A 14,123-nucleotide genomic window follows, 5' to 3' on the forward strand; every position below is an offset into this window, starting at 1 on the left:
CATTAACAATTGCATCTCATACACACTTTTTTAATGATCTCTGCTTCCCCCTGTTCTCCTCCAAGGCAAGACCACGTCACCATTCCTTACCACTTCTACCCCCATCCACAACCCTTGGGAACTTCTACCAGAATACTCACCTCCCACCTTACAACTCTGGTTGTCCTTCTTCCTGACTCTAGCATATGAATTGGGGCAAATAATTCCCACTGACCTCTGACTGAAGCAGAGGAGGAGACTGATGCTAAGGAAAGAGGGATTCTCTTCTAGAGACTGTGACTGCAGCAGGGGCAGAGATGTATTCCTAGCATCCAAAGTTCCTGGATGAACACATTGACTCATAAACATTTAAAGAAATTGTAATTGTTACTGCTGTAGCTCAGTTATATTTGGCTTAGTGGGCCCCTGTGGGGACATCAAGGAAGCAAAGGAAAGCATTGCTTCTATGTTAAAAAGTTTCAAACAATTGAGTTCTAATGTATGTGTGGACGAGCCCCGTCAGAGAGCTGGGGATGCTGTGTTCACCAGACAGCTGCGTCCTACAAGGTAATCTCTCCTTAAGAAAACCACACCTGTTGTTCCTATTACCTCTTCTGCTGCTCTTCCTGGTATTGCATTTTTAATGTGGCCTCATTTTTTCTTGCTTCTTTTACAGCTTCTTCAAGCTGCTTTTTATCTAAAATGCAGGTTTTTGCACAAGATTCATTTGCAGCTTCTAATTTCTCCTGCAGTTCCAAGACCTTGAGGAGAAAATGATGAGAAAGAAACAAAGACTCAGAAGACTGCAAATTGCTTTTCAATCAGACAAATCCTGGACAAACCCTGAGATGAACGGTACTGCTGTGCACTGTGGCCTGGTGTCAAGTGCAGCCTGAAATCTAAAAATAACTTGAGAATCTTTACACTCTGCACCGATGACGGAACATCTGGCAAGAATGGAGGGACGACAACTGGTGAGCAGGAATACGACTGTGTTGTAAGAAATGACAAGGAGTATTGGTTTCAGAGAGGCCTGGGAAGTCTTATGTGAGCTGATGCAAAATCAAGTGAGTGGAAGCAGGGAATCGTGCACACTGACATCAGTATTGTGGTGATGACCAGCTGTGAAAGACTTAGCTACTCGGATTGATCCATGACAATTCCAAAGGACTGGTGATAAAAAATGCTATCCAGCCCAGAGCGGGAACTGATCAACTCTGCAGACAGAAGCATATTGGTTTTTACTTCATTTTTTCTTGCTTTTTATTTTTCATAACATGTCTAACATGGAAATATGTTCTGCATGACTTAAAATATATAATGGATATCATTTCTTGCCTTCTCAATAGGTAGAAGAGGGGAAGATGGAGGGAGAGAAATAGGAACTGAAAATAAATTTTTTAAAAAAACTCTTCCAAAAGTCCATATTCTAGTAAAAAAAAGAAGAAATGTTGACAAAATAAACAAAATACAATAAAACATTTTTAGAAATAAAATATCTGGTATTGTCTCAAATCAGGTACCAGCAACTCCTACTCTGGATGTCAGCGATGTTTTGAAGACTGACTACAATGTCTATGAAATACTTTTTATTAATTTTGGTTTAAAGCCTTAATTGGATGAACATGTACAAGTCTAGGCATGATATCAGTTACTGGTAAGAAAGATAGCTGATTGCATCTTGGGGTTTAAATAATAATCTTAATATTAGTTAATACTGATAATGTGATGGATCATTTTGAAGTTTATAATGCAGCTTATACTTGCTCATTTCCTTCTCAGGTAAGTGCCATTTTTATCCCCATTATACATCTGTGGAAACTGAGGCTAAAAGAGGGTGATTTTTCCCCCAGGAAAACCTAGCATTAAGTGTGTGAGCCAGGGTTTGAATCAAAGTCTTCCTGCCTCTATGCCTGGTACTGTCTCCACTACACCATCTAGTTACCTTTAAATGTTGCTGGAAACAATGCTGCTCTGCTTCCTTTTCTCTCACTCTCTTCTTAACTCTCTACCCAATGGGTGCTGGTCTCATCATTCAAACAAAGCTGCTCTCTCCAAAGTGACAATAGTCTTTTACCTGCCACATCTCCTGGCCTTTTCACTTCTCTGTGTCCTCTGACACTGTCCTCTCTGGGTTTTCATGATGCTTCTTTCTCTCGGTTTTTCTTCTACCTGACTGCTCCTTCTCTGTCGCCATTGCTGGACCTTCATTCACGTCAAGCCTGATACTGAGTGTCCCCCAAGGCTCTGCCTTGGGCTCTTCTCCTCTTCTTTTGATACACTACTTCATGTCATCAGCTCCCATGGTTTCAATGATCATTTCTATGCAGATGACTCTCATATCTACTCTTCCAGTCCTAACTTCTTTCCTGAGCAGCCAGGAGGGCCAGCAGATAGCGTGCTGGCCCTAGAGGCAGGAAGACTGAGTTCAAATCTGACCTCAGACTCTTACTAGCTATGTGACCCTGGGCAAGTCAATTCACTCTGTTTGCCTCAGTTCCTCAACTGTAAAATGAGCTGGAGAAAAAAATGCCAAACTACTTCAGCATCTTTGCACAGAAAGCCTCAAACAGGCAGAGTTGGACGCGACTGAAACAACTGATCAATAACAAAACTAACCTCTCCTGAACTCTAGCCTTCCATGTCCAGCTGTCTTCTGGACATCGGAAACTGTACATCCCATAGACATGGTTACCTCACTACTCAGTAACGCCCAGTCCTGCATAGCTTTCAAAGCCTGTCATCACCTGTCATTTCCCAGACTGCTACACTCCTTCAGACTTCTCCATCTGGCCCTCATGAGGCTCATCTTCCTTCAAGATCCAATCAGTTTTGGGATGTGTGTTTCCTCAATTTCCTCAGGACTCTCACCTCCCCGTGGAGCAGGCCAGTAGTCTCCCTTCTGCTGCACTCCTTGCTGCGTGTGGTTCCCCCATCACATTGTAGTTTCCTTGATGGCAGGGACTCTCTGTTCTCTATCTGTATCCCCTGCACTTAGCACAGTGCCTTGCAAGAGAAAGTACTTAAGAAATGTTTACTGACTGACTCCTCTCTACCTTTCCAGTCTCCTCAGGCCTTAGTCCTCTTAGGTGCTCTGCAAGCCAGTGACATTGGCCTCCTGTCTGTTCCCTGCACAAGTTACACTTGCTGTCTCCTATACCTGGAGTGCTCTCCCTCCTCACCTCCACCTCTAGCTTCCCTGGCTTCCTTTAGGTCTCAGCTAAAGTCCTAACTTCTGTGAGAAGCCTTTCCTGATCCTCCTTGGTTTCTGTGCCTTCCCTCTCAGACTATTCCCTATTTACATCTCTGTCTGTATATAGTTGTGCATTGTCTCCCCCATTACACTGTGAGTTTCTTGAGAGCAGGGATCGGTTTTTGTTTTTTGTTTTTCCCTTTCTTTGTATCCCCAGTGTTTAGTACAGTGCCTGGCAAATAGTAGGTGCTTAATAAATGCTTGCTGACTGAGTATATAAACGTTATCTGCTTGATGTTTCATGTTTGTTTAAATCAAGCTGTTCTAATATGTGTATATATTTAATATAAATGGTAGAAAATTCATGATGAAATCTCGGTGGGCTTGAATAGAGAATTAAACCTTTCAATCTTAGTCAAAGAACTAGTTTCTAATATGGACTATATCACTGGCACACTCTAACCACCTGGGGGCATGATATCTAATTTTATTATAATTATTGTAAATAATAATAGCTGACATTTATATTAATATTAAGGTTTGCAAAGGTTAATTAACATAACAATATTCTATTTGCTCTTCAACAACCCTGGGGGTATTATTATTCCTACTTAGCCAGTAAATGTTTGAGGTGAGATGAAAGCCCTTGATGCTTCTTAGGTTTCCGTAGTGCTTGCCTAACAACCAACCCTATGATATAGGGGGTACGGATTTTCAATGAACAAATTAAAGTTTGAAGAGTTTAAGTGATTTGCCCAAGGTCACACAGCTCCTAGGGGTTGGAGCTAGACCTAAGCTTGAGGTTCCTCACTCTCAGTCTGGTGGCTGACTACAACACACTTGAAAAAATACTTTTCAAAGTGAAAGTGTAAAAGAAAACACATATAGGGATAACTTTGGGACAGCCTGACTCTTTAATCTGTAAGAAGATATGTCAGATGGTAGACACGCTAGACTTATTTTACTGAGCCAACCAGGGCAGAACTAGGAGCAGTGGATAGAAGCCAAAGAGCAGAAATTTGAGACTTGAGGCAGGGAAAACTTCATGACAATTATACCTATCTACCTGCACTGTCTTGGCATGGAGGATTCTTCCATAATCAAAGTCTTCAAGGACAGGCTACAATCACTTGTTCAGTGTTTTGAAAAGGAGAGTTCTAGCATGGGCTAGACAAGATGACAACTGAGGACTTCCAGTAACTATGACATCCTGTGATCCTATGAAGGTCATATTATGACTTTCATAGATCTTACCCTTTTAAATTCACACTATGGGGGAAGAGAAGAAAGGAAAATCCACTCAGAATCTAGAAGCTGTAGAGTATGGGGAGATGAAGAAGAGGTAAAATCCTAAGTATTTTTTTCCTGCAAATACCCAGAATTGATTAGAGTTGTGGTATGAACTTCACAATTAGTGGAATCTTGAGAAAGAGGATTTCAGTGATAGTTTCCAAGACCTAGTTATAGGAAAGGGCCAAATGTAAATGTTTATAATTACCTTTTTCTCTGCATAAGCCACCCTGGTTTTCTCTTGAGCAAGTTTTTCATGCAAATTGTTTTGTGATTGAATATTCTCCGATTGCTTAAGAATTTCTTGTTCAAGTTCTCTTACTTTCTGTTGACTACCTTCCCAGTCTGCTGTGATGGAAGAACACATATTCGTACTATCAAATAGTTTCTTCTGGGCCTGCTTCAGTTCAGATTTGATCTGGAGTTGAGGAATAAAAATGACAATCTTAGCATAGACTAAATTTCAGTGTCCCGAGAAAAATCTTGCAAATGAATCTACTCTACATCAAATATATTTTTTCTCAGGTAGAGAAAAAAAATCTTTGTAAAAAGTTTCTTTGAGAAAGGTCTCATGTCCAAGATACATAGGAAAGAGATTCAAATTTATAAAAATAAGAGCCATTCCCTAACAAGTAAATGATGAAAGCATATGAACAAGTAATTTTTCAAAGAAAACATCCAAGCTGTCAACAAGCATATCAAAAATGCTCCGAATTACTAATAATTAGAAAAAAAGCCAATGCACACAACTGTGAGGTTCTACTGTACACTCATCAAATTGACAACGTAGAACCCCCAAAAGCAAATGAGGATTACTAGATGTACTGTAGACAAAAAGACATTGCTGATGGAGCTGCAAACTGGTCCAATCAGTCTGGAAAACTATTTGAAACTATGCCTCCCAAGTCACTAATTTGTGTGTACTCTTTGACCTAGTGATAGCGTTACAGTTATCACTTTTATTTGGCTATAGCACAAAGAGCTCAAAAAAAGAGAAAAAGGTCCAATATGTAAAAAATATCTGTAATTGGCTGTCTTTGGTAGAGCTAAGGGAATGTCTGTAAACTGAAGAATGGCTAACCAAATTCTGATATATGAATGCAATGAGATATTTTTGTGCTGTAAGAAATGAAATAAGGGATGGTTTTAGAGAAACCTGGAAAGACTTATATGAACTGATGCATGATAAAATGAGCAGGACCAGGAAAACAATTTGTACAATAATAACACAATAACTATAAGGACAATTTTGAAAGACTGAAGAAATCTAACCAATACAATTTTGAAAGAATTAAGAACTCTGACCAACTGTGATTGTAGACAACTGGTGATGAAGCACGTTACCCACCTGCTGGCAAAGAGATGATAGATTCAAGTTAGCGAAAGCAATGGAGGAATTTGCTTTGCTTGACTATCCATACTGAGTTTTTTTTTTATTACATATACTTGCTACAAAGATTTTATTTCCCTTTTTTTCTCAGTTGGGGTGATGGGGTAACAGGGAGGGGCAGGAGCTAGGGATAGGGATGCAAACAAGAAAAAGAAAACAAAACAAAAAAGGTTTAATGCATGAAAACAGGTTGTTTTTTTTTTAAATGCACAAAAGAGAACAGAAAGATCAGAAGGAATCACAGGTAAGTAGGATAATTTTGAAAGTAACATGCTTCATTTATTATATATTTAAAAAGAAAAGCAAGCTGTACATAATAGAAATTCACCATTTTGTTTACAACCCTTTCTTTTTTCTTCTGTTTTCTTCTATTCTCTAGAAGTACTTTTATTTTATTTCATGTTTGTTAAATTCAGAAATTTAAAAATGGGAAAACCCCCCAAACCAAATTATGTCTTTCTTGAATTTAAGCAGTAAAAGAAAAAAAGAAAAATCCCAAGTCTACTCCCTAGTGATATGTACCTTAGTTTACTTTGCCAGACAGAGTAAGGGAAAGATCTGGTAATACGTGCTGTGCTCAAGGAACACCAAGGCACAAGATAGAGGTGTCTTCTACAAAACAAAGCTCCCTCTGAAAGAAATAAACTACTGAGCCACAGTAATGTTGTGGTTGCTCCATGGTTGACTACACCGCTGCAGGGTTTTGGAAGTTTCTTTTGTCTGTTTGCTTCAATCCCTCTGGTTAAAATCCATGGTTAGCTATTAAAATGTGCACACTAACTAATGCTGGATGCAACTGGAAGGAGGATGACTGAGTGAAAATCTCAGAGGAAATCTCTACCACTGTGAGGTGGTATATATTTAAAGTGAGGTACTATAAATTTAAAGAGCCAGAGAGAGACTGCTGGCCAAGTAGTAAGAGAAATACTAGTTTATGGAGGGAGAAGGAGGGCAAGCCTCAGGATCAGGGAGAGTCTTTACACATCTTATACATGTTAACAGCAGCAGTGAGATGCAGTTTTCATTTCTGTCTTTTGTATTGAAAGCCAGGAGATTGCACCTTTGAGGGGAACCAAGGACTAAAGAAGCCTCAGCCACAAAAGAAGGGATGGGGAGTGGCGGGGAGGGGCATGGCCAGTTGTACCCAGGTCCAATAGATGACTGACAGCTCTGCTGGCTAAGTTCATCGGCGCCACTTGGTGGCTACATACTGAGGATGGAAGAAATAGAATGAATATAAGAACACCAAACATCCTGTGAAAATGTTGTCATTTTGGTCCTCTTCGAAGACAAAGGACAACAACCAACTAACCAACCAATAATATTGCTGCCTTCCCCTCCCAGTATGATTTTTTTTTTTTAATTAAAAGGGCCATCCCTTGACTCACTTCTTAAAAAGGCCTACTCACCGAATGGGTGTTACCCTCACTCTAAGTGAGAACCTGAAAAGGCCTCTTAGCCTAAAAGGGCCAGGGTCTCCCATTGTATCCTGGGTCATCTCCAGTCATTCTGATGAATATCTGGCCCCTGGACCCAAATGGCTCAGGAGGAGAAAGTGAGGCTGGGGACCTTGCACAGCACTCCCTCACTCAAATCAAAGTCAACTGCAAGTCATGTCATCATCTCCCTGATGTCATGATCCTCTTTGAGAAGGAAGTTACAAAAGTTAGTGGGGGAAGCTAAGGACAACAAAAGAGGCAGAATTTGTTGTTGATGTTGTTTTTCTGTTTTAGGAGAAAGACAAGGATCCAAGAAAGGCCAGAACCCTCCACTTGGGAGCATCTGATGACAATAGGCCAGAGAGAGAAGGCAGAGGAGTTCAGCTTTTATTCCACTTCCCTTTTCTGTGCCAGGTATCAGAACAAAGATGGTCAAGAGGAAGCTGATACTCAGGACAAACAGAGATGATAAGAGAGTGCTTCACTGCCCTTGATGAATTCAAGTCACACAGATCAGGTGAACCACATTTTGGGGGCACTCAAAGAATTCAAAGAAGAGATTGCTAAGCAATTGTCAGCCAGGGTGCATTCTCAACACACTGTCCACATCCCCAGTCCAAACATTTTCTGGGGTCTCAGGGAAGTATAATCATTATTCTTTCTACTTGTTCCCCCAGTGCTATACAATCTCTTACATCAGTCAATGTTACACAGCTCTTATACAGTCTCAAATGTGCAGGTGAAAAATTATAATCGTCCACAAAGTTATGCAGATTTAACAAACAAAGAGCATTTTACAAAGTTTCTCAAAGGTTCCTGTTTCACAAGGGCCTGTCTTGATGCATGAAATGGCGTTACCCAACCCAAAGGAAAAGACAAAGAAAATCTAGCTTCCTCTCTCAGAAGGAAACTTTGCCAGGCAGAGCTTCCCAGAGTATGTGAAGCTATCCCCTACTAGAGGAGGAACTTAGGGTCTGTGGTTGATGAGAAGTCATCTCTTCACCCTCAGATGAAAAACCAGAATTCCCTCAGCACACTGGGCCATCCAAATTGGGATCTGGACAAAATTTCTAAGTGTCTCTTTCTATATAGGACATACACAGTCTAATGAGGAAAACAACAGGCAAACAACTCTATACAAACAAGGTATAAACAGGATAAACTGGAGATAACCTCAGAGGGAAGGACTGTTCATCAGCATCAAAGGTTGTAGAAATGTCCAGAAGAATGACAACTGAGAGAAGACCATTAGATCTGGCACTTAAGAGATCATTAGTAACTTTAGAGAGAGCAGTTTCAATTAAATGATGAGAAAACCAGATTGCATAGAGTGAATAAGAAAGTGAAAGTAAAAGAAGGAGGAGTATTCATTGTAGACAGCCTCCTCAAGGAATTTAGGTCCAAAAGGAGGAGATATAGGTTGATAGCTAGCAGGTAAGATGGAGAAGACATGGGCACGTTGGTGGGCATTAGGAAAGCCACTAGTAGAGAGAGCATGATCAAAGACTAGTGAGAAAAGTAGAGATGACAGAGAGGGCAATTTACTGGAGATTTCTCCCTCTACTATCTTGATCTTCTAGTGAATCAATTCAACTCTAAACCATCCTCTTTTCTCAAATCCCCTGCCCACTTTTTCTATCACCACTCTTGCTCTGAGACAAGTCTCAGACCTCAGTCATTCCCACCATCCACTGCCTTCACTCCTACACACTTGCCACCGAACAAATCTAGGGAAAAAATCACAAAACCATGTTGATTGGATCCACTACAAATATATTATATAATCTCATTTGGACCTTCAATCCATTTATGCCTCATTAATGAACTTGCAACCCTACTCAATACGGAGGATTTTCCAAACCTTTTTATCACTTCTTATACCTTCCTCCTCCCACACTCTCAACCTATTTCACTGAAAAAATTGAGACCATTTACTAAGTGGTCCCCATTATCCCTTTCTCCTCATCTCACATCACTCACATACCTTCCACCATTATTTCTTCTTTTACTGCTATTTCATAGGAAGAGGTGACCCTTCTCCTTGCCAAGGCAAAGCCCCTTCCAAGCATAATTGATCCCAATCTATCTCATCTTCTCCATATTCTCTCACTATTCTTCAGTCACTCTCTGTCTATTGACTATTCCCCTACTGAAACACACCTATGTTTCCTCTGTTCTTAAAATATCCTCCCTTGATTGGTTGATCCCTGCTAGCTAACGTCCTAAATCTCTCCTCCCTTTGGAGAAGATGGCTGTCTACAAGATGTGTCCCTACTTCCTTTACTTTCACTCTCTTCTTAACTCTATGCAGTCTAGTTTTCAGTGTCCTCATTCCACTGAAACTGCTCTCTCCAAATTCGCTAGGTGCCAAATCTAATGGCCTTTTCTAAGTTGTCACCTTTCTTGACATTTCTGTAATCTATGATGCTGGTGACCAGTCCTTGATATTTTCTTCCTTCTGGCTTTTTGTGACACTGCTCTCTCCTGGTTTTTCTCCCTCCTGCCTGGCCACTTCTCCTCTGTCTCCTTTGCTGGATGTTCACTCATGTCATGCCCAATAACAGGCTCTGTCTTGGGCCCTCTTCTCTTCTCCTTCGATACTATTTCATTTGGTCATTTACCAGTTTCCTTGGATTAGACTATCATCTGTAATGACCATGTAATGTAATAATTGAGAATGTAATAATTCTCTAACCTTCCTTCTGATTTCGAGTCTTAAATTTCCAACTGCCTACTAGACATCTAGAAGTGGATGTCCCATAGATTAAATTCAATTTATCTAAAACTGAACTCAATGTCTTCCTCCCTTCTCCCCCTCTTTCAAATTTCTCTATTGCTGTCAAAAGTACCACCATACTCCCAGCCACCTAGATTTATGACCTACATATCTTTCTCCACATCTCCCTTTCTCTTATCTCCCATTCCCAATCTGTTGACAAGACACACCTGCAGCATCGCTTGTATACTCTCTTCTCTCCTCTAACGATGCTACCACCCTTTTATTGGCCTAATCATCTTGCTCCTGGATTATTATAACAGCCTTCTATAGTTGGCATCCCTGACTCAATTCACTCCCTACTTCATTCCATCCTCTATGCAACTGTCAAATTGATCTTCCTAAGGAACAGGTCTGTCACCTAATCCACTCCCATTCAATAAACTCCAGTGGCTCCCTGTTGCCTCCAGGATCAAACATAAAATCCTCTGGTTGGTATTCAAAGTCCTTCCTAACCTGTCCCACTCCAGGCTCCTTACACCTTACTTCCCATCATGTACTCTGATATTCAGTGACACTGGGCCTCTTTGCTATTCCTCACACAAGACTTGACTCTGAGCATTTTCCGTGGCTTCCTTCAAGTGACAGCTAAAATCCCCCCTTCTATAAGAAGCCATTTCAGATCCCTTTTTATATAAGTACCTTCCTCTTTGTTGATCATCTCCAACTTATCCTTGCTGCATCTTGTTTGCAAGAGGTCTTCCCACTGGACTATAAGCTTTTTGAGAGCAGGGATTGTCTTTTGTCTTTCTTTATTTCCCCAGAACTGAGCACACAGTAGGTGCTTAATAAGTGCTTGCTGAATAGCGCTTATACTCCTAGTGGCTAAGCAAGGGAACCATGCTTACCTTAATGTTCTCTTCCTGAAGTGAGTTATTCTGCTGCTTTAAATCAAAGTTTTTTGTCCGTTCCAACTGCAGCTCTTTCTCAATCGAGGTGTACAGAGTCTGCACTCTTTGCCAGTTCTGTCGAAGCTTCTGCAGCTCTTCGTCTTGCTGTTGGTATCTCAAACTTTTCTCTAGAGAACTCTGCACAAAGAAAGAAAAATGTTTTTGGGGAAGTAAGCAATAAAAACTGAATGACCAAGCACAGGTTACAACCAAGCAGGTTGGCATGCCATTTGTTAGATAACCATAGTCCAGCTAAACAATCTCATGATTATTTAAATTTCACTTTATTCATTTTAAAAAAACCACCTTGTTTTCAAGTTTATGGTTAGGTAGCACCTACTACTCTTAAGGGTTTTTTTGTCTTTGTTTTTTTTACTTCGTGACTCTCTTTTGCCTGCAGAGAAGAAACCCTTTTGAGCTTGCCCTTCCAGGTACATTCTAAGAAAAGGTTAAAAAGTCTTATGGAAGTCTGAGAGGGAACAGGAAATGGTCAACTGCAGCCTTGAGGCCACCCCTAGTCAAGACTGAGAGGGTGAGTGAAAGATAAGAAGGGAAGCAGGATGAAGAAAGTACTCTTGTTCTCAGCCTCTGAGTCAGATCTGCAATGATAATGCCTTATTTTTTTTATAGTAAATTTGCACAATATCAGACATGCCTACATTCTGATATAAGCACAAAAATACATTTCAGAGCAAAAGGTGAATTTGGAGAGATGATTTTCCACTTAAATTTAACCATACTTCTGATCTCTTTTATTAGTATAAAAAATGGAAAGGGACTGTAATAGCCATATGTTGTATTTATTCTGCCCCTGATATTCTCACCCTAAAGTGGGTGAAATGGGAAATTATGGGAGCAGGTAGACTCCTAATCTATCATCATCTTCTTCTTACTTTACTTCTAAGATTTCCTTGGTGGAGGTACTCCCTCCACTAAATCAGACTGCAACTCTCTTTATTTAAGAAGATGATAATTTCAGGGGATCCTAAGGTCAAAAAATCCTCACTCTTTGGCCAACGTGGTAATGAAGCATCTCTGACTTTAGCTAGGCTGATCCTCATACAACAGACAAAATGGTCGATCTTCCATGGGCCAATATTCAAAGCCTTTCCAGCTTAGTAGACCCTACTAGAGCTTCTGCTTCACTGGCAAAACCTTTGAGAACCCAGGATCATAAACACAACATGATGAGGTAGCAGAAAAAGACTTTAGCGGAAGAAGCTTCATTTTAGAATGGGGGAAAAACACTAATAGGGAATTAAAATAGAGACTGTGTGTGTGAGTGTGTATAAGTATGCATGTATGTCTAAGAAAGAATGAGCATATGAAAGTAAGAAAATGAAAGACTATGTGTCCATGTGGCAATTTCAGACTCAAGACCCCTGTCATTTCCCTTTTTACCACCAAGGATAAGGCTTTGGGAATGAAGACTTAATCTTAAGACTTGTACTTCTCTCTTTAGCAGGAAGTCATTAATTCTCAGGCCAATTGTTCTGAATACAATATAATTACTTAATTACAGACATGAGGATTTATAAAAGTGTGCAGACCAATATTTAGGCAGGCAAATATGGTCACCTAAAAGAGTGTCCAACTGTGTGCCTTTGAGATAACATTCAGATATCTTCTGGCACTCTTCTAATCCATTCTAAACCCATTTCCTTTTCTCCCTAGGTCTCTAAAAAGTCTATTTTGGGGAACGAGGAGGGTATAAACATTTATATAACACTACAATGTGCCAGGCCTTGTGCTAAGCCCTTTACGAATATCTTATCTGATCTTCACAACAACCCTGTGAGGTAGGTGCCACTATTATCTCCATTTTACAGTTGAAGAAACTGAGGTAAATAGAGGTTAAGTGACTTGTCCAGGATCACACAGTTAGGAAGTGGCTAAGGCCAGATCTGAACTCAGGTCTTCCTGATCCAAGACCAGCACTCTGAGCACTATGGCACCGCACAGAGTTTCCCCTAAATATTCTATTTCTTTTGTCTCTTCTCTTGGTCAAAGACAAATCTCTCTGTATTATAATTTATACCACTGCTCAAATAGAATGTTACCTCAAGCCAAGCTCTCATGAGTCACAATAAGCCAGATTAGACTCAGCCTTTCCTGACTTCTCCTTTGCTTTAGCTTTCCTCTTTCTTGAGCTCTCCTACAACCTGAGAACACTTTAGTCTAATCACTCCAGTATCTTCCTTAGATATTACTCATCAAAACTTAACTAACATTATTAACATATACAATCATTTAATCTATAAACACAGATGCAAAAACACAACATCTGGTCTGGACTAATGGCACTGAAAATGTAGGTGGACAGACAAAAAGCGAGCTTTTTGTTTATAGGAAGACAGTAAAAAGAGATTTAAAGGTAATGTTAGCACTTAGGACTTCCTTTCCTTTCAAATTTTAGGTTTGGGGTTTAAGTACTTTGGGTAGAATCACTACAATCTTAGCTCCCCAGTCTGCTCCCTTACAGGACTGTGGATCCCCCATCAAAGGGAGCAGTCTGGGTATAGAAATAAGGAGGAAGTAGGGGGAGAGTCAGCCAACTAGGGACAGAGCAATGACTGTTAACTTGCTCATCCCTGTCCTTCTGCTAGGGCCAAGGAATAGGGAACAGACTGATTTGTAACACATAGAGGAGGCCAAGAGGGGAACTGGGGGTGGGGTGGGGGGAGGAGAAGGCCTGAACCTGCATAGTTTGCTGGGATTTGGAGTTTTTGCTCATCTATCAAGGCAAGGAAATATTCAGGAAATCACTGAATAATCCAAACTGCCAGAAAGTACACAAATCTGAAGGATAGATCATGATGCAGAAATCTTAGGACTAGAGACATAACCGTACCCAAAATAATAATAACCAGAATCACAGAATTTTGGAGTTTGAGGGGATCTCAGCAGTCAATAACCATGACAAATATCCACTATAAGACATACAAAAAGCAGTCATCTACTCCTTGCTTGAAGACCTTCCTCATATCAAGTCCCTATTTGCCCCTTTGCTAATTCTGCCTACTGTTCCTGGTTCTATGTTCTAAGGACAAACACAACAAGTCTAGTCCCTCCTTCACTAGGCAGATTTTCAATGACTTAGAGACAGCTATTAGGACTCCTCCCCACTGCTTTCTCCCTCCCCAGCCCAATCTCCTCTTGTTCAGAC

At 40.4% G+C, this 14,123-nt stretch overlaps 1 protein-coding gene across 7 annotated transcripts in view; it reads right to left on the reverse strand.

Annotated features, from left to right (window-relative positions):
- The window catches only part of CCDC30 (coiled-coil domain containing 30), a 165,877-nt gene that overhangs the window by 46,222 nt on the left and 105,532 nt on the right, over positions 1 to 14,123 (reverse strand). For all 7 annotated transcript variants that reach the window (XR_011967154.1, XM_072609733.1, XM_072609736.1 and 4 more), the window contains 3 exons: positions 10,916 to 11,095; positions 4,671 to 4,880; positions 589 to 740 (listed from right to left, as the gene is read on the reverse strand). Coding sequence is in view for 6 of the 7 variants with exons in the window: in XM_072609733.1 (XP_072465834.1) it covers positions 589 to 740; positions 4,671 to 4,880; positions 10,916 to 11,095 (542 nt within the window). In the remaining variant the exon portion in view is untranslated. The remainder of the gene's footprint in view (positions 1 to 588; positions 741 to 4,670; positions 4,881 to 10,915; positions 11,096 to 14,123) is intronic.

This window comes from Notamacropus eugenii, chromosome 5 (assembly GCF_028372415.1).
Source record: "Notamacropus eugenii isolate mMacEug1 chromosome 5, mMacEug1.pri_v2, whole genome shotgun sequence".
NCBI lineage: Eukaryota > Metazoa > Chordata > Mammalia > Diprotodontia > Macropodidae > Notamacropus > Notamacropus eugenii.